This window comes from Mytilus galloprovincialis, chromosome 5 (genome assembly GCF_965363235.1).
Source record: "Mytilus galloprovincialis chromosome 5, xbMytGall1.hap1.1, whole genome shotgun sequence".
Classification (NCBI taxonomy): domain Eukaryota; kingdom Metazoa; phylum Mollusca; class Bivalvia; order Mytilida; family Mytilidae; genus Mytilus; species Mytilus galloprovincialis.
The window spans coordinates 25,636,394-25,663,952 of NC_134842.1; the positions used below are offsets into that span (position 1 = coordinate 25,636,394).

Genomic DNA, 27,559 nt, shown 5'->3' on the forward strand with positions numbered 1-27,559 from the left:
ATGTATGTCAACACCGAAGTGATACAAGGCCGGTGATACCCTCTGGTTCAACACGTCCAAAAGCAGTGGTGTAAATACTTATCAAAGGTACCAGACTAATCAGACTAATCACAAAGTTTGTACTTACATGAGCAAAACCAGAGAGACCACAAGAGTATCAGGATCGTTTAACCATTCGGGAACAATTAATATCACCCCTGATGTTTTGATCCGTTCGAGTTACTCAGTCTGTGGTTTTCTATGTCGTGTTTTGTATACTGTTATTTAGTATATTATTCTCAAAACCAAACGTTATTGGTACATGAAATCCATTAACAATTTCGATCATGATGACATATATTTATCATATTTTTCAACATACCAACCTGCACCCAAAGTAATTGAAAATTAAATAAGATATCAGTCCAGTTTAGTATTATGCCAGAACTTGCAGATTTATCTTTTGCTGAACATTTCTACAAATGCAAATAGATGGAAATTTATAATCAGAACTTGCTTGAACTTTTCAAAATTATACTACAAAGTAAACTTGGAAATTCACCAGATGGGGTAATGTTTACAAACCTAATCCTCAACTATATCCTTTTTTTTCGATATTTTTCGACATCTATTTGACGTCACTTTTTTGCGTCGATCTAATCGGGTGACATACAAAGCGTGGTTCGGCTGTACAGTTTGATGTGCTGACCTAGGTTGTTTCACGTGTTCGTTTTTATTCTGTAGTTAGTCACCACTTCGGTGTCGACATGTATATTAATTATACGGTCATTTTTTTTTTATAAATTTGCAAAAGTATGAATTATTCTAAATACTAAGGATTTTTTATCCCAGGCAGATAACCTTAACCGTATTTGGCACATCGTTTTGGGATTTCGGGTCATCAATGCTCCTCATCTTTGATTTGTTTTCTTTACTATTTTGACCTGAGCGTCACTGGTGGGTTTTATGTAGATGAAACACTTGTCTGAAGTATTAAATTATTAGCCTGGTGTCTTTAATAACTATTAGCTTGTCGTAATGTTCTATTGTATTGTTTATTTGTGTATTTTTCTGTCCTGTATTATTTTCCATTTATTTGTATTGTAGTCCTGTCATGTATTGTTGTAATTTTTGTGTTATATTTAACGTTGCCATAAAAACAAGAAGTTTAGCTAGCCACAAATCCAGGTTCAACCCACCATTTTTTCTTAAAATGTCCTGTACCAAGTCAGGAAAGTGGAAATTGTTATCTTATAGTTCGTTTTTGTGTGTGTGTTGCATTGTCGTTTGGTTTTTTGTTGCACTTTAATGTTTCTGTTGTTTCATTGTTTTCCTTTTATATTTGATGTGTTTTCCTCAGTTTTAGTTTGGTTTTTCTCAATCGATTTGTGACTTTTGAACAGCGGTATACTACTGTTGCCTTTATTTGGCTTATGTCAAGATCAAAGTAAATGTGCTAAAATACCTCCTTCACCCTCACCAATTGAATAGTTGGTAGGGATTGCAATATTTATGTAAATAGCATAATGACAAATTTAAACCAATGCAAAAGTTTCTCTTTACAGCAGTACACAATCAGCTTAGCATTAACTATAACTTTAGTTTCACCATATGGCCATCATAATGAAGAAAAACCCAATCCAAATATCTAGTTTTCCATGCTTAAAGTCTTGCTGCAAAATTGCTTATATATTCAATAGAGACAATAATTTTGTTTGGAAATCAAGTCTTATTAAACAGAAAGAAATAATAACTTCTAAAATGTTGGCTGGCTAAAATCTTTGTTCCATTCTACTTTGACAGTGGACACATAAAACAACAATAGAGCACTATTTGCATAAATATATTCTTCAACAAAATATACATTTCTTTGGTCAATTCTATCTTGACTGTATATATATATAACAGTTTATCATATAACTTAATAATTTATACATATAACTAAATAATCAATAAACTACAAATATGTACATTAACAAAATGAATGATACAAAACATTATTAAAACCCACTAGATTTTAACCTTCAAGAAACTTGATATTATTTCAATAATAGAATAAGGATACATGATTTTCAATATCATGACAATATCTACCAGAATTTTAATAATGTGGAAATAGTCAATAATAGATCTCTGTAAGATATTTTTTCTGTAGTCAAAAGCAACAAAATACTTTTAAACCTTGAAATATTCTGAATTATCTGCATTACAGTTTTATATTTACATTATAAATACATTACTGTGGATTCATATATTTTCGTGTGTACAAAATTTCGTGGATCATGGAAAAATTTCGTGGATCATGGAAAACTTGCATGTTCCTGGATATTCAATTTCGTAGTTTAGCCGAAATCTGCATATAAGTAGAAAATTTTGATTATGGCTGAACATTTTATATAGTGGTTCACCTGTACCCACAAAAGTTACGAAAATTGATATTCTACAGATACTTATGAATCCACAGTATGTTTTAATTACATGACATTTTGTATTTGATATTTGATAGAAGAACATGAAATCCTTCTCTGACATTTTTGTTTTACATAATTATGAAAAGAGGCCTCTCTATAGAGTGCATAAAAATATTGCTGTAAAAAAAAAGGTTTACAATTACAATTTTTTAATATACATCAACATGTATATACAAAAACAATGAAAACATCTATTCATGGAATATTTTAATTCCTGTCTGACTTTTCCGAAAACTAAAAGAACAGATTTTTGGCACATTGAATTGATTGACAGTTTTCTTGTCATTGTTAATTTCACATGATTTGAAAGAAGAAAAACAGTTTAAATGCTGAGTTTGTGAACAATATTTTTTAAAACAATTTAAGTATGAAAATTGAAGACTATGCTATACATTATATGTATTACATTGGCCGAACAACAATATAAAACTTATGATCCTGAGACACAACTAAAAAATCATAAAAGATGAACCCTCTTTCTCCACTGCAAATGATGCTGTCAGTTTACTTGTGTTATATATATGGTTGTAAAAAAACTAAGTCCACTTATAAGTAAATTACAGGAAATAACAAAAACAAACATTTTTTTCAGATGCTACATCTTATTCTTGAAGAAGCTCATCTTAATTTCAAAGAAAAAGGACACCCGTTGCTCGGTCAAATACAGAAAAATGAAGAAAAAATCTAAAATGTGGATTCAGATTATTCAAATAAAATAATGTGTTTTCAAAATGTTGCTGTGGATCCTTTCTTTTGACCATAATAAACTTAAAGCTCTGTAGAAATTTAATAAAATTTAATCATGTGTTAATGAAGGTTTGAGAAATTATTAATGTCTAACTTTGACTTTACCTACTTTGTATTTCTTTATGTGCCTGTCCCCAAAAAGTAGTAAAATAACAAAAATAACCGAACACCAAGGTATATTCAAAACTGAAAGTCCCTTATCAAATGGCAAAACCAAAAGCTCAAACACATCATAGGAATTCCTGGAAGACAACTGTACTACTGTGGATTCATCATTGTTAAAAATGCAAGTTTTCCACTATCCATGAAAATTGATACCCACGAAAATAAATGAATCCACAGTATTTATTTCATATATTTCCTAACAAGTGTAGTAATTGGTGGATTAAACCTGGTTGCATATCTTGTCCCAAGTCAAAGTATGTAATGCAATGGTTGTTGTTAATTCATGTCTGTCATATGTCTTAACTGTAAATTGTATTGTCATGAATTAGGCTTTTTGTTTTCCTTGTTTACATTGCTTCACAATTTTCATGTCAGGCCTTTTACAACTGACTATATAGTATAGGGTTTTCCTTCTTGTTGGAAGTAGCAGTGACCTATAATTGCTTATATCTCCATCATTTGAACTCTAGTGGATTGTTGTCTCATTGATAATCAGACCACATCTCCTTATTTTAATAACAATTAATAATGAAGTGTCAGTCCTGAATTCAAATATCACTGAAAGCTTGATGATATTCCAGAAAGCTTAGGGGGTATTCCAAATATATAAAGGGGTGTTTCAGATACTACTATTAAGTGTGGCAAGAAGACACATTAAAAATTGTCATCCCAAGAAATAGAGAATTAATCCATTTTATGCATTGTGAATAAAAAAAAGAACCATCAGTAAGCAGTGAAGCACATATATGTTTATTTTTAAAATAGCACCATTTTAAATAGGACAGGCTTGGTGGCTGAATGCATGATAGTTTTCATTATTTTAGGGAATTCCTTAGAATTCCTAGAAATTTTATGTATTATCTTATAAATTAAGATAAGAGCTCAAAGGCAAACTGAAAAAAAAGGTATCATATGTTTGTTAATCTTAATATAATATATTTGTCAATAGAATAATTCTTTGACCCCTCTTAAAACATGAAATTGCTTAAAAAGCTGACATATTAAAACATGAAATTGCTTAAAAAGCTGACATATCAGTTTGATCAAAAAGATCTTCTTCACTACCATTATTACTAGATAACAAGGCTTCAGCTTCAGATTCAGCTTTTTGTTTTACATGCTTTCTTCTACTCTTTAAATACTTAAACCATGCCAGAAATCTTGCTTTACGCCTAACCACATCTGTAAAATATAAAAACTCAATTTTAAAACAATTACAAGCTTAAGTACTTCTTGAATTGTAATTTTCAATGCCAATTAATCTTTTTAGGTGACTGAACAACACACTGATTCAATGAAGAATGTAGCACACAAGTGAATATTTTTTTCAGTTTTTCAGTTCAAATTTGAAGTTGTAGATCAGTTATTAGTTTTACTGTATTGATTTTTATGATGTTTATTGTAAATAAATTTGAAAGAACAACATCATTTGGTATGCCTTCTTACTTTCTTTAGATGCATTGTCATTAAAAAATGTCCGGATCTTGAGACCACTAATTGATGTACAACTACAAATTAGTGAAAATATAAGCATGTTTCCAACTCCTTGAAAGGCAACGTTAACCTTAGATGAATTTGTCTATTAGTTTTAGGTTTTTATGGACTTACATTGAATTACAGCTCCTGAATTACCTCAATTTCTTGCATTGGCTTTAAAAATTCTTGCTTTTCAGCATTCTAATCTAGATAAATCTAGAAAAGGGCTACTGATGCACTCAACTTATAAAGTATTCTTTTTATTATCATACATCAAACTAATAATTTTTAATAACTAAACACATGTGATAAAATACCTTTAACAAACTCTGGTTTGAGATTATGTGTAACTACTGGATCAATGTATTCTGTGTGTTTGTTCTTACACATCCCACAGTACCAAACACCTACTAACACTAAAGTTACAAGAAATACCACACATACCAGGGCCCACTGAGGGTCTTTAGAGCTGCAATAAAAATGTAAAATTAAATTTTTTTTTATATTCATTTTTTTCTTTGTTTTACTGCATTGCTTTAAATTATAATTTTTTTCCACAAAAAACAAATTTTTCAAAACAATTTATAAACAAAGAATCAAATTCCCTTTAAAGAAAGAAACTCTTTATTTTGATTAAAGGAAAACCAAGTGTTTTATTCTTCTAAATGCCATATGTTTGGTATCTATACAAAAGTTACAAATTTAAGTATTAAAAGTCCATGATCTCCCACTAGCAAAAGAACATGTTAAAAAGAGATCATCACATTGGTTCATTTATGAATTGTTTTGTTTCATTAAAATACTTGAATGTATGTTTTAGAATTTAACTCATACTCTGTTTCCTCACTGATTAAATAATATGGTGGCATCCAGATTAAATTGTTCGGTTGTATTGTCTTATATGGAGATAGTATTATCAAAAATACTTACTTAGAAGGATAGGATTAAGATTGTTGACCACTGTCAGTTGTGACTTTAGGTCTGTCATTGTCAGTTGTGACTTTAGGTCTGTCATATATGAAAAGTTTGTTGCATTTTTACAACTACAAATTCAAAGATTCTTTAAATTTAGTAGCAAGCTTGATGTGAGCATGCAATTCTGTGTGATACAGTCATTCATACCTCATCATCTTACTGCTTTTCAAAATGTATAACCATAACAAGGCATACATTCGCAGTTAGTGAGCAATAGGTAGAAGGTTAATTTTGTTGATTTTACATTTCTTTTCTAAAGCTAAGTTACAACAATATATCACTTACTATTCCATCTGTAAAATAGCCTCCCAGTCTGCCATTCCAGGAATAGTTGAGTTCTCTGTATCATTCAGACCTCTTTTTGAAACATGCAAATTATCATCTGTAGTAACTTCTGTAGTAATGTTGAATCTTATTTCTTTCTTTTTGATATGAAGGTTTTTCTTCTTAATACTGGTATCTTTCCCATTATCAGTAGCTTGTCTTTTGACTTTTTTCTTTTGATGATTTTTCCGTTTTTTCATTTGATTATAAATTTCAAAATATTTATCAAATTTAAAATTATTTAATTTATTTATATTACATACGCCTTTACTCAACTGTGGCATATCATGAAAATGCTGAACACAAAGAGAACAAATTTTTGTATAAATTTTTTTTAAACTATCATTATCATGATTATGAAGATGTGTACAACAGTTATCATACACATTTTGATTTGTTCTTTGTGTTCTCTTTCTAAGTATATTGCACATCATTATTATCTGTGTTAAATGTAATTGAGCTTGTGTTTCAATGCTAATAAAGGGCCATTTTGTCTTCATGGTCTTCTGATGATATTCCATTCTAAATGTTTTATCTCTACTCTTGGTTGGTGTATCTTGTACATTTTCTCCATAATGAGATTTTACAAAAGAATCAATGGTGGCATGTGACCTGTCTGTTAGAGCTGTTTGACACTGTAAAATATATAAATATAAAATGATATAGTTGGTACTCAATTTATTAGATTTATTAATAATGGTTTGCAGATTATCAATATAAACATTCTATTTCTATCATGTTTATACATGTATATATATATCATGTATATGACATGTATGAAGATGTTATAGATGATGGCATCAGAAAAAATGTTTTTTTCAATAGGTCATGCAGGAAGAAGAATGATGTTTTTCATCTAGGATAATCCTGATCAATACTATTTTCCAATAAAATGAAACTAGAAGCAATATCAAACATGTCAAACATGTCAAATAGTTTTTTTTCAATATTGAACATGCATGCATCAACCCGAGACACCAATATTACCCCAAGAGCTCTGCTTGAGATATTAGATTATATTGGTTGATTGCAGATACAGTGTGTGTAATTGAAAAGCCATGTACCTCAATTAGAGGTCGGTAATTTAAAACGTATCAACCGTATCATATGCGGTGACGTATACGCATCTGCAGATATACCAAAAATATTATGTGATCCCGAGCTTTAGACTATTATACGTTGTGCAATAGACAACTTTCGAGTTCGATGCATTTCCGTCAAAAACTCTGGTTTTAGTGAACGTCATTTGTGCGTTTAGGGGCGTCGTCACTTCCGTTTCAATGTTGAGCGAGTGGTTGGAAAATTATAATTCTATATTGTACGAATTATTCAGCAAATTAAATTCTCAAAATTGATAATCAGCACTGCTGTCATTAGGGAATTGTCATTAAGTACCTACAGAACAACCATTATTTCTAGTTTATCCTGCACAATGACGATCACTAAGACGTTTGATGAACGTAAACAGTGCAGGGATACAGGCGATCCCCTCTATCTGGTAAATGACGTCATAAAGGCGCGCATAATTGACGAGTTTTTGCCGGTGACGGATGAACTCGAAAGTGGTCTATTAGAACCTGTTCAAAACATAAAAATTTCAATATCAGTTGAGATGATCGTATTTTGCCAAAAAAGGGGTTTCAACGACTTCTGCATATTCTCAAAAAGGAGCGAATGTGGGGCAGTGACACAAATATCGTACAAAATCCTTTTTACAAAACACGTAAAAATATTTCAAGATCTTACCTGAATAAACACCAAAACATCAAATGTACTACTAATATATACACCATTTTATGTGCATATAAGGAAAGGAACTACAATGTATGAATAGTTTACATTTGCGATTTTATCAATAAATAAGTAATAGATCATACATTGTCTCCTTATGTAAAATAAATACATTTGGAAGAAAAATGATGATCATTGGCAATGTTTACTGCATTAGTGCTTTACCGAATATTTACAGTATCCCAAATTTGTTGACAGTAAAATTGATTAGTGTTGACAAGCACGATTTTTACGAACATTGATGTTTTATCAATATACAAGGTCTTAATTTTTGATTTGATATCACCGTGGATAAATTATTCTTACAGGACATCATGGATGAATTTAATATAAGTATGAATTACATTCAGAAATTATTATGATGCTTTATTTAGTGAGAAAAATGCATCAGGGGTTTTCCCCACATATACAATGAAACTATCAGTTATTATGATCAAGGTCGGTAATTTGAAATGATTTATTAAAGTTTTACATTTGTTATGTTTCTGTTCGACGTCTGTTACAAACTAGAGGCTCTCAAGAGCCTGTGTCGCTCACCTTGGTTTATGTGCATATTACCAATGGACACAGATAAACTCATGACAAAATGGTGTTTTTGTGATGGTGATGTGTTTGTAGATCTTTCTTTACTGAACATTCTTGTTGCTACAAATATTTCTCTCTATAATGAACTTGGCCCAGTAATTACAGTGGAAAATATTTCCTGAAAACATGTTGTTAACAATTGACTATAAAGGGCAATAACTCCTTAAGCATGTTAAGGGATCAATTGAAAATTTTGGTCATGTTGACTTATTTGTAGATCTTATTTTGCTGAACATTATTACTGTTTACAGTTTATCTCTATCTATAATAAGAAGATAATAACCAAAATCTGCAAAATTTCCTTAAACTTACTAATTCGGGGGCAGCAACCCAACAACAGGTTGTCTGATTTGTCTGAAAATTTCAGGGCAGATAGATCTTGACCTGATAAACAATTTTACTCAATCAGATTGATTTGCTCTAAATGCTTTGGTGTCAGAGATATAAGCCAAAATGAAAATCTACATTTCCCCTCTATGTTCTATTTTTAGCCATGGCAGCCATCTTGGTTGGTTGGACGGGTCACACCACACAATTCTTAAACTAAATACCCAAATAATGATTGTGACCAAGTTTGGTTAAATTTGGCCCAGGAGTTTCAGAGGAGAAGATTTTTGTAAAAGATTACAAAAATTTACGAAAAATTGGTCAAAATGGACAATAAAGGGCAATAACTCCTTAAGGGGTCAACTGATAATTTTGGTCATGTTGACTTATTTGTAGATCTTACTTTGCTGCATTATTGCTGTTTACAGTTTATCTCTATCTATAATAAAATTCAAGATAATAACCAAAAACTGCAAAATTTCCTTAAAATTACTAATCAGGGGCAGCAACCCAACAACCAGTTGTCCGATCCATCTGAAAATTTCAGGGCAGATAGATCTTGACCTGATAAACAATTAAATTCTGTCAGATTTGCTCTAAATGCTTTGGTTTTTGAGTTATAAGTCAAAAACTGCATTTTACCCTATGTTCTATTTTTAGCCGTGGCAGCCATCTTGGTTGAATGGCCAGGTCACCGGACACATTTTTTAAACTAGATACCCCAAAGATGATTGTTGCCAAGTTTGGTTAAATTTGGCCCAGTAGTTTCAGAGGAGAAGATTTTTGTAAAAGATTACTAAGATTTACGAAAAATGGTTAAAAATTGACTATAAAGGGCAATTAATCCTAAAGGGGTCAACTGACCATTCCAGTCATGTTGACTTATTTGTAAATCTTACTTTGCTGAACATTATTGCTGTTTGCAGTTTATCTTTATCTATAATAATATTCAAGATAATAACCAAAAACAGCAAAATTTCCTTAAAATTACCAATTCAAGGGCAGCAACCCAACAACAGGTTGTCCGATTCATCTGAAAATTTCAGGGCAGATAGATCTTGACCTGATAATCAATTTTCCCCTCATGTCAGATTTGCTCTAAATGCTTTGGTTTTTTGAGTTATAAGCCAAAAACTGCATTTTACCCCTGTGTTCTATTTTTAGCCATGGCTGCCATCTTGGTTTGATGGCCAGGTCATCGGACACATTTTTTTTTAAACTAGATACCCCAAGGATGATTGTGGCCAAGTTTGCTTAAATTTGGCCCAGTAGTTTCAGAGGAGAAAATTTTTGTAAAAGTTTACGGACGACGGACGACAGACGACGGACGACGGACGCCAAGTGATGAGAAAAGCTCACTTGACCTTTCAGGTCAGGTGAGCTAAAAATAGTAGCATTAGAAATTAATCTCTTGCCCATCTGCATTATTGAAAGTATAGATAAAATTAAAGCTCAGGATCACATACTGCTTTTTGGTATATTTGCATATGCGTATACGTCAATGTATATGATACGGTTAATTGATACTTCTTTAAATGACCGACCTCTAGTAGAACTAATCAAGAAGTTTTTTTCACGAAAACATGACATTAAACATGTACATTTGTACATTATAAGGGGTTTTATAAAGCATTTGTAGCCAAGACTGATATTGATTATTTGATGTCATTAATATTAAGGGTTTAATTGTTTAACCCTATGCAATCATGACTGATAGTGATACACAGTATGCATGCTATGTAATAAATAGCATGAATAGAGTAGTCTAGGGAATACCATAAGGCATTTTCTATATCACATCAGTATCATACTGACTATTTTCCAAAAATAACGGTAACAATAAATTTTTTAAAACCTCTGACGAATCACAATAGAATATCTCGACAAATCACAGTGAAATTTTAACCAATAGTTGTCAGTTCCGGGATACGGATTTTAGTTAAATCTGTCATATGTGACTCCCTTTACCATGTTTTATACTGCACAAAATATTTGGGAAATTCATGCAGTTGTACAGGAATCAAGATTATCATATGCACTTACGGAACATAAACTATTTTTATACTACCCTACAGAAAGACGATTATAAAAGTCCTGGAAACTTTTAATAAAGCAGGGATACAGGCGCACCTTTTATCTGGTAAATGACATCATCTAGGCATGCAAAACTTACGATCTTTTCAAGTAAAAGACATTATCCCAGAAATGACATATTTGACGCTAATGGTAGCCGAAAATGACAGTTTGACGCCTGACGTTGTCATTCCTACCCTCAAGTATGTCAAGTATAGACCTTTCTAAGAGCCAACTAGGAGTTTCCATTGTTGAAGGCTGTATGATGGCCTATAATTACTTAAATTACTTTTGAACTGTGATGGACACTTGTCTTTACTGGCAATCATACCACATCTCCCTGATATAGTTAATAAATTACTTGTACTTTTTCAGTTTTTGCTAATTTTGGAAGGATAATACACAGGTCACGACAGGTGGAATATTATAGCTAACTAAAGCTTCTAAACAAACTTACAAAGGGACTATAAATATACCATATCAAAATCAAATATTTAGCATAGATGGGTAAAAAGGTTAAAAACATGTTTTTGACATCATCATTTTTCTTCTTCTTCGGAACAAGTTCTCTCCCGGATACCTTTTTCGGATTTGTTTTTTTTTTTATATTTTTGACAAGAGGAGATAACTTGTTTGCTTGACGAAAATGTAAACAACTGAAAATTTGGAAATACCCATTAACAAGTATTGTTTTTTAGATTAATTAGATGTATAACATATGTAAATTCTTATAATGAACTGTTTGTAGTAGGTAGTTTTCAGTCACGTGTGTAAATTATACTGGATTTAGCATACCTGCTAACTTTTCAAAATGCCCATGGGGGTCTTACGTGAAAGATGGTTCTTATACATTTGTAGTCCTACAAAACCTCCAAGGGGCCTTCAAATATATTCTAATTTGGTTTTTTTTCTTCGTGCTTGAACAAGCTCATAGCCATTGTTAAATTAATTGTTTTCTTTAAAATAGTGGACAAAATTACTCTTACAAAATTTCCACTTGGGAGCCTCCATGGGGGAAATCCCCCGCAAATAGTGACAGTTGGCGGTATGATTTAGGTACATTTTATACCAGGATATGAAGGAAAAGAGCAATAAATTGAATAATTTGCACACATATAAAAATTTAGATAATACATGTACATGAAATCTCCCATTCAGGCTAAACAAAATCCAACAATTTAAATGTAGAAATAATATAAGGAAGGTCTCACCTGTGATAGGGGATGAAGTCATCTAGCCTTTAGAAACTTTACGATAATCATCTATGTCCTGTTAACAGGGGTTACTTTCATACAACGTGTTAGAACTGCCATACATGTACATGTTTTTGTTTCTCGTGCAGCCGTGAAAAAGGTTCATTAATCACTGTGTTTCATGAAATCTGTAAATAGATCAGCATGCAAGAAATTTTTAATTATTTGTTCATCATGATATGGCAATTTTATTTCACATTCTTTTGTGCAGGTACCCCCTCCCCACTTTATGCCCCTATGTTAATAGCTGCTGCAGTGCAGCTGTGGAACTGCACATGTAGGACTTGGTATGGTAGTTATGATATTTTTTGACAATCTGTGGAATATAGACTTCAAGGTGTCAAAAATAACAGTTTTGCAGCAGATTTATAATTATCTATAAATATATACAATGTACATGATGTACAATGTATATAAACATTTATTATTAAAGTTTCCAGCATGATTTCTGGTGAAAACATAAATGAATTATAGAAAAGTATCAGACGTTAGTCCTATTGTTATGAATTAATATATGACATCATTTTCAATTTAAAGAAAGAAATGCTACATGTACATGTATCTTCAGGCACTGTTGCATTTATTTCTCATTTTAAGGTTACATACAAATGTATAATTATATAGTTTATTAAAAAAGTTCTAAATAATTTAACCTATAAAAATACAATGAATATATTACAATAAAATATTGTGTTTACACTAAGGTGTGATGAGTACAAAAATGATCTCAAGTCAACTGGTCTTGATTCCATCTAAGTAAACAGTCAATAATGTACGTTTTTGATTGAGTTAAGCCTGCCAATTGATATTTTATCGTGTGTTCTTCTATGTTGTGATGTTATGCTATTGTTTCAGAAAAAGGGAGAAGGTTTGGATCCATTAAAACGTTTAATCCCGCTGCAAATGTTTGCACCTGTCCTAAGTCAGGAATCTGATGTACAGTAGTTGTCGTTTGTTTATGTAATTTATACGTGTTTCTCGTTTCTCGTTTTTTTATTTCATATAGATTAGACCGTTGGTTTTCCCGTTTGAATGGTTTTACACTAGTAACTTTGGGGCCCTTTATAACTTTTTGTTCGGTGTGAGCCAAGGCTCCATGTTGAAGGCCGTACATTGACCTATAATGGTTTACTTTTTTTAAATTGTTATTTGATGGAGAGTTGTCTCATTGGCACTCACACCAGATCTTCCTATATCTAGTTAATCAGTAATTTGATTATGTTTTCTGTTATAGGAAATGGGTGCTGGAGCTAGTAAGAAAAAGGACAAGGAACCAAAAACTCCATCAAGACTAGCACCAACTGGAGGTCAAAACAGGTCAAGAGCATCATCATTAACCCCATCAACAGGAACCAATGCAGCTAGACCAAGATCTAGGTCCAGATCTCCAGGCATAAATCCTGCTAAACTAGAGACGAAAGATTTAATGATCAGTTATAGCCATGCTGATAAAGAATTCATGAATAAACTAAAAGGTAACATTTATGCATACATCATGTACATGAACACGTACATTGTACATGTTTATAAATGTAGAACTGTAGAATTAATTTCACCAATTAAAAGCCATGAATAGCAAACAGGAATATGATGAGTTTGTAGGAAGGCAACAAAGCACAGAAGTGAAGTGACATAGTGGGAACTTTCAAATATCAAATGCTGCCGAAATTTATACGGTCAGGATGAACCCGATCAAAATCTTTAAAAAAAAAAATTCACAAGAAACAACTGAAAAAATAAATATTATTGATAATCATGATAATAGACTGCAAAAATTAGAACACAGTGACTGCTTTGTAAAAAAGATTTTTTTTTTTATCTAAAATATAATAGTAAGCTTAGTTTTAAAGTTTTTATGACCCTGTATATATGTATATGTTCATCATTAACTTTTTTTTTATATAACAACAGTTTTATAGAGTTTTGTGTTTTAGCCTGCAAACATTCATTTTTGAAAGCAAAAATATATGATAGTTCTTTCTCATCTCCACCCATGGCAGATTGAGACAGAATGGAGGCATCTTTGCTAGCCAAGGGTTATGATCCACTCCCCTCCTCTCCACCCTTGGCGGATTAAGAAAAAAAAATATGATCCATGAGCCTGAGGTAATAATTTTCATTGGTTGCAGTTGTAACTGGCTTCATCCAATCAAAAACATCTATAACATGATCACATGTAAATCTAATGGAAAATGTAGAAAAACAATTACCACGTGCTGATTGTGCAACAATTTTTATCCCCCAACACTCAAAGACGATATTGAGTAAAATTTTAAATGTTCTTAATCAAACAATAAAAGTTCCTTTAAATTTGCATGTTTCTTGCACAAATGTTGGAATATCAAGGTATATTTTTGTTTACTGAATCAACAAGTTTGTATACTCTAGACGCTACTGTGTTTTCACCTCCACACTGAAGAGAGTTCAAGTGCAACCATTGGTCAAAAATAATGTATTTGGAATGGGTGTGACTTTAATCAACCGATAGATGGCGCAACATTGATATCACAAATGTTGGCTTAATCTGCCAAGGATGAAGAGGAGGAGAGAAGATCGAAACCCTTGGCTAATGAAGATGGAATGTGGGATCCATGGTCTAAGACTTAGAAGAATAACTTGAAAAATAAAAGTAATGTAAACAATTTATTTTACAGACAATTTAGAATTGAATGGGATAACAGTATGGGTAGATGTCATAGGATTGACAGCTGGAGTAGATTTTCTACAGAAGATTGGACAAGCCATTCTAGATGCAAAGGTACAAACTAACTTGATACATACACCTGTTATGAGGGAATATAAGGATTTATATATTATTAATTATTATTTCAAAGACCAATTTGAATTATTATGGTGGTATGGGAGTCGAAAATAAAAATGATAGAATTTGTTCATACTTTGCCAAAACGTAGTACAAATGTATATACATGTATTGATATTATGTTAAACAATATAATAAAAATGTGCATTTAAACCATTGCTTACAAGTTGGAAAAGTCTTGATAGTCCTTGATTAAACTGTTTTGTGTGATTTCCCATCAAATGTATTCAGAATAAAATATGATTACCCAGACTAAGTTTTCATTTTCAAACCCCTATTTTGCCTTGTTATCATGGTTATTTGTATTTTCAAACGTAATTTTTTTTATCTTTTTTATTTTTTTCAGCTTTTTATAACTTTACTGAGCTCAAATTCTGTCAAATCAAAATACTGTCAAGATGAAGTAGCTTTAGCCTACATTTCCCAGAAGGCCTTATTTCCAGTTGCCATAGAATCAAGGGAGACTATTCAAGAGCATATGGACACAGGAATGTAAGTTGAAAAGCATGCCCTCTACCATACATGTACCTGCCAACTTTCAAAATGCCCATGGGTATTTTACGTGCAAGAGGACTCTTGTAGTCCCAAAAAAACTTCAAGGGGGCCTTCAAATGCATTTTAATGTTGTTTGCTGGCTTCTTCATACTTTTAATCGCCTAAAGCATTTATAACATGAACTGTTATGTTTTGTCATGTGGACAAAATTGCTCTTTCAAAATATCCATTTGGGAGCTTTCATGGGGGAAATCCCCCATAAATAGTGACAGTTGGCAGGTATGCTCTACTGAATTATCTGTTTTTGAATCAGTGAGGTTTCCTTTATAATAACAACTGCTATTGTTTGTTTTGTTGAATTGAAAGTGTTATTGATTGACTGTTATGAATTTTGATTAATATTTATAAGCAAAATATTACCACGACTTTTGCAAATATACAAATAACACAAATATATAAAAATGGTGGCTTTTATGAAAAAATAGGATCTTTTGTTAAAAAATACATCATAAAATTAAAATTAGAAACAATTTGTAAAGGATTACAGCAAAGTCAACTAGAAAGAAGTAAACGCAAAATATATTATGTTTCTGGAAGTTGGTGTACATTAAATGAAACTCTGTTCAAGAAATTCTGTTAAATTTTTCCCTCATTTAAGTAAAAAACGTAAGTATACTATTTTGGCAGGGAATATGCTATATATTTCTTGAAACTGAATTAAATCATGAATAATTATCATGTGTAACAATATTCAGAGCTATGCTTTTTATGATCAATAATGATTTTCATTACCACATGTAAATTTGGCCCTTAGATTTAAGACAATTTTCACAATTCGCATACAACTTTCAGTATTCCTGTATTAAAATTCTCTAAACTATACATTATTGTAGGGATTGATGAAAGGAAGCGTTTAGCCTTCTTGTTGATTGTTTCAGAATAACAGAACTTTAGTAAAAAAAAATATATATTAACCACAAACTCCATCATTCCTGGATTAATTTCCTGTAATCTTATTATTATTATCGGGATTGATGAAAGGTTTTGTGTCCTTTAACTTCTTTTTAATTTCCAGTTGATTGCTCCCAAGTTATGTGACGTTTATTGTCAGACTTTAGTAAACATTTCACATTTACTGTCAGACATTAGTAAAAAATTCAAATTTATTGTCAGACTTTAGTAAAAATTTCACATTATTGTTAGATTTTAGTAAATATTTCACATTTACTGTCAGACTTTAGTAAAAATTTCACATTTATTGTTAGAGGTTTGTAAATATTTCACATTTATTGTCAGACTTTAGTAAAAATCTCACATTTATTGTCAGACTTTAGTAAAAGTTTCACATTTATTGTCAGACTTTATTAAAAATTCCACATTTACACTTGATTTTGCTTTAATAGATTGCTTAGTGTAAACTTTACATAAATGTTGGAATTGGCAAACATAAAAGATTTTTAATTTAAAAAAGTATCCTCAGCCTGCATGGCCTGTTTTTTTGTTTTTGGTTAAATACCTTCAAAACATCTATTTTATTGTAATGTTTAACAGTTTTGCTATTTTTTCCCACAGGAAATTACAAACAGCCAGCATTGAATGGAGTATGTTTGTAGACCCTGATAATTTTACCGGTGATTTTCAAAAACTTCTGTCAAAACTCAAGCTAGAACTTAAAGACCAAGGTGAAGGTATGCAAAATATAACAAAACAAAAGAATGGACACACAGAAATATTTCACCTGTTCAATTGATTTAAATCTGAACAACATGTAAAAGTTGGCAAGGTCAAGGACTCCATTATCACTGAACTAGTATAGATTTTTGTTTAGGGGCTAGTGTGTTAAAGACCCATTGGTGGCCTTTGGTTGTTTTTCATCTTTGTCAGATTGTTGCCTCTTTGAGACATTCCCCGTTTTCATTTTCAATTTTACAAGTATCAAGTTAATTTAGTTTACAAGCATATAGATGTTAACTTATATTAGATTTATTAAAAAATCAATTCTGACCTAAGTACAAAAATATTATACATGTAGCTGCACTCATGACCATAACATAAAGTAAATACATATTGACTGACAAGTAATTTTGAATACTAACATCCAAATGTACATAACATTATACAGAATGCTTTTCTTGCAACTGGTCATTTCAAGAACTTAATCTAAGTACATGTATCTATAATACTAAAATAACAAGGTCAAATTTGTCAGCCGTCATGGGGTAAAAACGACAAATCAAATTCAACTTTATATATATAGTTTATATAGGACAATGGTATTGATTAAAAATTACACCACTCCAGACCCTTTTGTTTTCCACATAATTAATATTGCCAATAAATAACAAGTTCCGGTTCGAATCCGATACCAATACCAATAGTATATTCACCTGTTACCTATTACCTTATCTGTACATTCCACATCTGACAGGCGTACCACCAAAGGGTGTATTTAGGATTTTGCTATATACACGGGTCATAATCACAGGGTTGACACTACTAAATTCAATCATTGTCAAATTGTTCCCTATTGTAGTATTTTAACAGTAAGACTTTCTAAGATGACCATACGAAATACTAAAATTCTGGACTTAAAATAAGGCGTATATGTACAGTTTTCAATTTGTTAGCCGGCATAATGTAAAACAGAGAATCAAAGAATTCAACTTTATTTATAACTAATATAGGACTATGCTGTTGATTAAAAAATACTCCATTTCAGGACCTTTTGTTTTCCAAATAATTAATATTACCAATAATTGATAAGTTCCAGGGAGACGGGTGCAAACAGAAAGATTTTGAAAGCAGATAAAACTGTGCATCTTATAATCGGCATGACTTTATCAGATGACAATACCAATACTAGATAAAGGCTTAAGCATAGTTATATACTTTAATTCAGTCACGCCCAATAAATTTGTTTTAACATGTCTGCTTCAAATTTGAATTGACCAGTAGCAAAGAAAATTGGGGCAACGGGGAATACTGACTTTGAATATAAACAATATAAACACAAAAACTATAGTTTATGATTAATTCCACATAGACATTTGGTTTAGGCACAGTGTCATGTCAGCTGGGCAGAGGTTCTTATTTACGAATCCATAGAATATAATTGATACCATTTGTCTATATATTATCCTTTCTGAGAAACATAATAGTTGTTGACTATGTTAATATGTAAAATAGGTCAAGGAATATTTAACTGATTTCTAATTGGAAAAGAAAAGAAAACACCAAATATCAAAATAAAATACATGACTTAAACCATATGCAATACATATTTTGTATAATAACTTGCAGAACATGTGGACAAATTTAATACCAGCGCTAATCATCTGCATACCCGAGGTATCCACTTTATGGACTCTTACCGTACTACAGACTCACCAGGCGTTGGTTCACTTTCGTTTGTAATTAAATTTAGTAATTGTTCATTTTTAATTAAGATTCATATGTATAATGTTTGTTGTTAACTATAGGTATGTCACTGTTACCATATAGATAGATTTGTCGGGTAAAAAAAGTAATAAACAAAAGATATTTTTACACATCTTATTTTTTTTTTATATTAGACTGTTTTATCAGAAAAAAATAATATATTTCATTTTTTATAAATACATCATTTTAGAGAAGAATAGCAAAAAGAGGTTAAAGAAACAGCAGAATTCATTTTCTAATTCTCTGAAACAAGAGAAACCAGATAAACATTTGGTAGAGAACCCATACAAGTACTGGTCAGATTTGTACAAAGATGCTGAAATGATACCATGGCAAAGGTTTGTATACCTATTACACGAGAGAGTCAAGTGAAAAATGGGGGTATATAAGTTAAAAAGGAAATAATGTATTACTCAGACATATGTTTTACCTATAAATTTTGTCAGAAATTTATAATTTAGATATGTATATGAGTAAAGGAGAGATGGAGGTGAGAATCAAGAAGAAGAATTGAACATAGTTAAGGATTTTCTTGAAGTGGATGTGTGGCAGGAGGATATTGGGCCTAAATTCAAATATTGTTTGTTTCCCCAATCCCGACCCTGCCAAGCCAGGTGTGGGTAGGTAGGTAGGGAAATAATTTTATTTTTCCAAAAAGCTTGACATTATCGGACGATCCAGCAAGCCTGAAAATCCAAAATGAATAAAATAATATTTCACTTAGTTTTGACAATAAAATTTTATGAGTAGCACCAATTTTGCAGGGTCGGTCGGGATTGGGGAAACAAACAATATTTTATTTTAGGCCTTGAATACTGCGGATTCATTATTATTTATTGTACACCAATTTTTGTGGATTTTGTGGTTATCTGGGAACCACAAATTACAATGTGCAACGAATTACAAATGATGTAAAGAAATGTATGCAGACTTTTGCCAAACCACGAATTTAAATATCCACAAAAATGAAAATTTTCCTCAATCCACAAAAATTGATACTCACAAAAATTATTCCAAAATATGAATATCTTGGCCAGGAAAGAACTGAATACAAATAACCTTGTATAAGACAGGATGTAAATGACATTCTACAATACTAAATGCAGGAATCAATCCTGTACAAAACTGCAAATTCAATTTATCAAAATCTACAGCAAAAAAAAAGCATGCAACAGTTAAAAATGAAAAGTCAACCAGGGAAAAAAAATCCTTCTGCCAAGTGGTACAATCATTGTATGTTAAACTACCTACTTACAGATTTATAACAGACTTCACAAGAATTTTCCAATCAAAGATGGATGCTTTATTTACTGGAGAAGACAAAGAATGGTTAATGGCCAATCTATACAGTGAAATGGAAGATGAAGATGAAGAAGATGAAATGTTACTCAAAGAAAACTTCATTAGTAAATATTTTCCTGAGTCATAATATAAAAAATAAAGATGAAACATTCTGGCTTTTTCCTGAACTGTTTTTCTTGAAAAACTTAACCTTTTTATCCTATTTTTGAAATTAATTAACCTTTTCAGCTAATTTTTTATCAAAGGACATTTTTTTATGTAATTAAACCTTTATCAGTTTCAAGCTCTTATCCATGACAATTCTAATGCTTCAAAAGTGGAATCTGTAGATTCATTAATTATAATTATTTGGATACCAAATTTTATGGGTTTTGCCGGTACAGGTTAACCAGGATTTCATTTGTTGGAACAAATTACAAATTTTCTTAAGGCTTTTTGTATTTCATTTATTGGAAAAACTAATAGATCAAATATCAAAGAAAATACAACTTTATCTCAATCAATAAAATAAACATAAAACGGTTTTTAAATTTTTCTAAATATTTTTAGACTTTAAGGGGGTAGACCTTGGTTCAGGGAGATAACTCTTTAAATCAGTCATGTGTTTGTAAAAGTCAAGTTTCGTCAATAAATTTTAAGCATTTACCTGAAACAGATTGGAAATAATCTATGTATCCAAGAAGCTTAGAACATATTTATGAAAATGGCTGACACAAACGTACTGATGATTTTAAGAGTTATTTCCCTTAACCTAAGTCTACCTCCTTAAATGGAGATGCATTATGATTAATCAGAATTGTATACAGTTTTTTTTATCCATATCCAAACCACTTAAGAGAATTTATGTTTATATATATTTGTGCATCTATCAATTGTTGAAAGGCAGATGATACTTTGTAAAGTAAACTCAATTTTCAGTGAAATGGTTTTTATGATTTTAATTTACTTTTTCAATATATATTTGAAACAGCATCAAGCCAACCACCTGCCATTAATTTAGAATATATTTTATTCACAGACATTTTATTAATTGACCCAAGTGTGCAATTTTTTTTATTTGGTATAAGTCTTTAGTGTAATGTGTCTGTGTTAGTATAGCAATAATAAAAACTCGCATTCTAATAACTGAAATATGGACCATTATGCACTTTTTCGAAATCTGAATAATAAAACTTGCATTTTAGTCTATTCTTGAAAAATGGCAACAATAAATGCACACACTATTTTCTAAATTTACAGTATACAATGCTTCTCATGATTAAAAAAAAAAATCAAATTTATGTTTAAATTCATCATGGGGTAAAAATAGAAGTTCATTTTCTCTTTTCTTGGTTGACCTTTGTTAAATTTATACAGGTTATTACTTTAATACTTTTATTATTTTATTTTAATAATTAAACATGTGTATCATTAAAGAAACATGTGTATCATTAATTAAACATGTGTATCATTAAAGAAACATGTGTTCTTATGACATAATGAAAAGAAACTTCACAGAATAGATGCATATCATTTGAAATTACTATTACTTTCAGACTTTTGTAAAGTAGATGAAGAAATACAGCCATTATGGCCCAGAGTTGAAGATCATACCAGAGAACTGTATGCAATGAGAGAGGTATTTGATATGGATTCCTCTGTCAGACTTGAAGCTATTCAAAATTTAGGTATGTTTGAATAAATTTAAATTAAAAATTTCAATTCTCATCTTGAGCATCAAACTTAAAGTAAAATACTACAATAAAACACAACAAACCGAATGACACAAAAAGCAAAGGAGATCAGTAGGTCTTCATGTCATCCTTAAAAACAGAAAAGTTTACTATGATGAGTTACAGATACAGATTATGTTTGGTTCTGTTGTGCTGATTTTTGCTGAAATTATTGGTTTTGGACTTTTTTTCTGAATCTTTTCACATATTGAACTGATTTCTAGTATGTAAGTTTACTCTGATGAGTAACAGATTGAGTTTATGTGTGCTCTGCTTTGCTGATGTGTGCCGAAATTACAGGCTATGGAAAAAAAAAATGTGAAATTAACAATTATGCATACTTTCATTCTTGAATTTCCTCTCTGAAAATGGCTTCAAGCTATTACTGCAAGCTGCGCCATTCCTGTAGTTCAGACATATTTAGCTTTTCATTAATATTGGCTCTTTCATGTAGTTATTATGATGTTTATATTTTTTGTTGATAGGAAAATTCCAAAGCACTACTGTGATTAATGCCTTAAGAGACTTGCTTAGAAGTACATCCTCAAATGTCCGTGCTGTAGCAGCTGTTTCATTGGTTAAAACCGGTGACAAAGATCCATCAACAGTCGACAATTTGATGAAATGTCTGAATGATAAGGATCGTTTAGTAAGGGAGGCAGGATGCTTGGCGTTAGGTCAGCTTCATGCCAAAAAAGCAGTACCTAAACTTTTACATTTATGGTAAATATATATTGTATTGTTCATATGGTTTTTGTATATGACAGAGAAATTTTCGACATTCTGAAAGTATTTGTTATAATTATAGATTTTTACAAGACAATGCTAAAAACTTTAAACTCAATAGTTGGTTTACCAATATTCCAGATTTAAAATAAAAAGTTTACCAAACTCATGAGTAGTTTTTTCAAATATTAACATGGGAGATAACTCTATTAGCCTAAGCTGTGTTTTCATCGATTATAACAAAATTTTGTTGTTCAGGCAACTCTGCAGTATTAATAGTTTCGGCAGCTGTTCATTTTGTATATGTTGCATATGTTCATGCTCTTATTGGTGATAAACAACTTGCCCTCATTTCAAAACTTTTACGTTCTTATTAGTTAGTATGTATAGACAATTTTCTCACATAAGTTTATATGAAAAGAAAACGGTAAAGACATGTTTGTTTTGTACAGCAATTTCTTAATATTTAAAAAAATAAATGTCTATCGGACATTGAAAATCTCATAGAATAAAAATATCCTCAACAGAGGGCACATTATTTGCTCTTTTTTTTAAAGGACAAAATTAAATGTTTAGTATTGATTATTCTCCATTGTTAAAAAAAACCTGGCCATTTGAGATCCTTTTTTTTAAATTATTTATTTTTTAATTTAACTGTCAAAAGTGGAGAGATATTGTATTGCACAAGAAGGGTGGTGCAATCTGTTACCCTAATGATTTAACCTTTTTTTCAACTGATATGGCAAACAATATCTTGTTATTATTGTGATAAGACATAGTGTCCTGTTTTGAATTTGTGATACCACATTGTGGAAATTTAGGGAAAACAAGAAAATTGAGATTATAGTTGAATTTTGACAAATAATTCAAACTGAGATCAAGTGAATCACACATAATTATAAAAAGAAAAAAATCATACATTTGGTAAGAATAAAAACAATGCAATGTTTCTTACATTTATTTGATTCATATGTATATTTTCAGGAGAAATGATTTTATTTCCCATGTGCGAGAAGCTGCTCAGGCATCCCTGGAACAGATAGGTGGTAAAGAGGTGGAGGAAGCCATGCACATTACAAAGGTCTTAGCTGAAGAAATAAGAATGTTGACAGCTGAATAAAACATAACAAAGGTCTTAGCTGAAGAAATAAACATGTCGACAGCCAAATAAAAAATAAATTTGTACTAGTAGTCACAGATATAATTTATAGTCTCAGGCCTTGCAGGGATATATATTTTTTTTATTATATGTGCATCTGATTTAATTATCTAATAATTTGAAACTATTAGATTTTTGTTCTAAATGTAAAACATGATAAATTTACACCTAATATATATTACTATTTGCTTTGGTTAGCATGCACTTGTAGCCTGTGTTAGGTTGTCTGATTTATAAATGAGTTATGTCCCCTGCATTGCACACCTGGATGAGTTCACTTTTCTGTAATGTGACTTAATTATGGTGAAGACCACACTTGTGTGTTTTAACTGAACAGTTAAGCTAAGCTTGTTAAGTGAAATTTTACAGTGATTAAATTATTTTGGCAGATCATGCAGAAAAAAATAATAACTTTTATAACCCAAATACAATGTAGTTCATCCGATATATTTTACATAAATATGCCAGCAATCCACTTGTAGAGGGTACAGAATTATTAAAGTTAAGGATGTATTTGATAAAAGCATATCACATACTAAGACTTTTTCTGTATACATATTTTTCTTCTTACACTATGAAGACACCCCTTTTACATATTTAAGCAAATAAAAATATGTTTAAACTAAACTAGACAGATTAAATCATGTATTTTAAATTTTGTTTAAAGAAGAAAAATTACATGCAATGGCCATATTGGTGCTTATATTATCAAAATTTATATTCTTACCAATTGCTGTTAAATGCTATTTGTAATTAATGATTCTTCTGATAGTGGCATTATTTTAAATATCAATGTAAAAAGGTTGTATTCAGTTTACTTTTTTGTTCACACTGTGGTAACATACTAATGGATAATTTGCATAATGTTATTTTGATTAGAATTTAATCAGTTTTTAAATCTTAGATGAATTTTTCTCATTTGCAATGCATTAAAATTAGAATAACAGTAGTGTCTTTAAACAAATTTGCATGTCAGCATAAAATAAACAAATATACATGTAAAGGAGGAGGTTCGATAAGGTCCTAAAATGGCCCTCTTTTTTACCTTAAATTTCAAATAACGATTTATTGACCAATATCACAATGAATCAAAGCTAATACATTGACTAGATAGGAAAAGAGTCTTTTTGTTGAAAATTTACGTTTCTGCGTTCTACTGATGACGTCACAAACTGTACTCATTTCTATTTCCATGAAAAATCAATGAAAATTGGCAAGTTTTGCATTGATCATTGGACAGGAAACATAGAGCGCATACGTCGACAAAAAAGATCTTTGAACACAATGTTTGTAATGACATTTTGCATGTTAACTTGAATATTTAGTTTGTCGACACCTGCGCTCTATGTTTCCTGATCCTACATTTGGTTGAAATCTAACCAATTTTGTCAAATTTCATCAAAATCTCTTATATAACTCATTTTGGATGTAAAAATCAATGCTTTAGAATAAAACTTTGACACAAAGAGTTGTTTTACTTTCTCACATATTTCTTCTTGTACCATTCAATTTTATAATCGGGGCCAAATATGATCCTTACCGAACTTACTCCTTTACATGTCAGCATAGATAAAAATTTTAGACCACGTTTGTCAGTGAGGAAAGGCTAGTGGGAGCAGTTTTTGATAGTAAAACAATTTTGTTTTATAGGCTCTGCTTTAAAGTAAACTATTATATATGTTTATTTGTATGTAGTGTTTGTTAATTTTGTTAATTATCTGCGATATTGTTGTTTATTGAAACAGATCTGTTTTTATTCATTATATATTTTTGTACCTCAGATGGAAACTTGCAAATAATTGCTCATTGAATATGCTTTTTTTTTTGCATACTGTGGATTCATTAATTTTCGTGGGTACCAATTTTCATGGATTATGGAAAACTTGCATATTTGTGGATATTGAATTTCGTGGTTTACCTGTACCCATGAAATCCACGAAAATTGGTATCCAACGAATAATAATGAATCTACAGTAACAAATTTTGAATTTTTGTCAGTCATATTGAAATTGCCATTTTTTATTGATTTATTTATTTCATATACCTCAGGTATTTTATATCAATATATTTTTCTTTATTTTTGTAGTATTTTTTTTTGCTGTATTTGTATATTCATCTGTTTGGGTGAAGAAGTAGCTGTTTAAAATGGACATTTTAGTTGAAAAAAAGGTTTCAGTGCCTGTTAACTGTTGAAAAAATAAGAAAAATGCATTTTACTACTGTTTTTTATGAAATTTCTGAACTTTTTCTAGTAAATGTAGATTATAAAACTCTGGTTATAACATGTTAGGTTAATAGTTTATTTTAAGTTTTATTCCAATCTTAATTAAATAGGCTGGTCAGTTTTCTGCAGTAGCTATTTTCCACAAATCATAGCAATTTAAACAACAGCATGTAACTTGCAACTGATTTCCACCAAATTAACTCACTAGTTAAGGAATAACAGTACTGTAGTGGAAGAGTTGCCACCGTCAATTGTAGATTTGACGGTCGCAAATGCAGTTTTACTGGCAACGCGTAGCGGAGACAGTAAAACGGAGATTTGCAACCGTCAAATCAAAATTGACGGTGACAACTCTTCCACTACAGTACTGTTATTCCGATTCTAATGCATTATAAAAAGAAAAAATACGATAAAACTTGAAAAAAATGTCTAAATTTGACAAATAGAAAAAAATCCGCGAAACTTCATGAATGATTTTGGCACAAAGACGTCATGGCTAAACGTGACATCATACAAATGAAAACTTACAAACTGGAGGTTATTATGTTACCTGTACGCTTCAGATTCGGATAAAATTACATTAAAACAGCGAATTCGAGGTAGGTGTTGTTTTATTTTCCATTACATTCGAACATTTGTTGATTCAATCTATTCAAAATGGCGGGTCCCTCCTTAGTTACGCCTGGTCAACTGTGTATTTGACGGCAACTTTTAGCCAATGAAAAAAATTGTAACATCCAAATTGCATTAGAATACTTATTATCTTGAATTTCCTTGGGGAAAAAGCGTGTACTGATTGTACATAACTATGGATTGCATAACTTATTTATGGTAACAATGATTTGTGGAAAGCAACATACTAAAATGATTTTGATGACACAAGCCTGGAATTCCTCAGGAATTGGCAATCCTACTAGTGTGAGACAAAAACTTTGGATTCATTTATTTTCATGGATTAAGGAAAACTTGCATGTCCTTGAAATTTAATTTCTTTGTTTTTCCGAAGTCTGTGTACAATCCTATAGAAACTATGTCATTCGTTGAACGTTTCATTTCGTGGTTCACTTGTACACATGAAATCTGTGAAAATAGGTATCCAATGCATAATAATGAATGCACAGTACTGGAAATTTCATTATGATTATGAATTATGAATGAAATCTGATTTTTGATACCACATTTCACTTGATTTTTATGTGTCAGTTAATCGATGTATTTTGTATATAACAGATAATGGTTCAACAGTGATATTTAGTATGAAATTATAGATTTTTTTCACATATAGGTACAGTCACTCTGTCTTACAAAGGCATCATTGTCTTTTACACTAGGTGGACACACTGTCATATAATTTGTTATTTATATAGTTATTAAGACTGATTTATTTACAGTTTTACAGTTTATTTTGTAATAAAAAACAATTGGTCATAATAAAATAGTTTGCTTTCATTGGTTTTTATTTTCAATAATGCACTTATGAAATCCCTTATTTGGAATGTTCCATGTTATGAGTAAC

The 27,559-nt window shown here is 30.8% G+C and overlaps 2 protein-coding genes and 1 long non-coding RNA gene across 3 annotated transcripts in view; 1 reads left to right on the top strand and 2 right to left on the bottom strand.

Moving 5' to 3' along the window:
- Positions 1-1,806: 1,806 nt before the first annotated feature.
- Positions 1,807-11,506, bottom strand: LOC143075486 (uncharacterized). The gene is made up of 4 exons (XM_076250919.1): positions 11,371-11,506; positions 6,099-6,772; positions 5,156-5,307; positions 1,807-4,544 (listed from the first exon to the last, which is right to left on the bottom strand). The coding sequence occupies exons 1-4, from the start codon at positions 11,437-11,439 to the stop codon at positions 4,381-4,383; spliced, it is 1,059 nt and encodes a 352-aa protein (XP_076107034.1). The 5' UTR covers positions 11,440-11,506; the 3' UTR covers positions 1,807-4,380.
- Positions 1,807-27,559, bottom strand: part of LOC143075489 (uncharacterized) — a 391,914-nt gene continuing 366,161 nt past the window's right edge. The window contains exon 2 of the long non-coding RNA XR_012978330.1: positions 1,807-2,899. This is a non-coding gene — a long non-coding RNA (uncharacterized LOC143075489). The remainder of the gene's footprint in view (positions 2,900-27,559) is intronic.
- LOC143075485 (uncharacterized) lies at positions 11,543-27,492 on the top strand. Its single transcript, XM_076250918.1, has 10 exons — positions 11,543-11,561; positions 13,401-13,641; positions 14,821-14,924; positions 15,334-15,479; positions 17,055-17,170; positions 19,111-19,258; positions 20,178-20,326; positions 21,758-21,889; positions 22,420-22,657; positions 23,645-27,492. The coding sequence occupies exons 2-10, from the start codon at positions 13,404-13,406 to the stop codon at positions 23,778-23,780; spliced, it is 1,407 nt and encodes a 468-aa protein (XP_076107033.1). The 5' UTR covers positions 11,543-11,561; positions 13,401-13,403; the 3' UTR covers positions 23,781-27,492.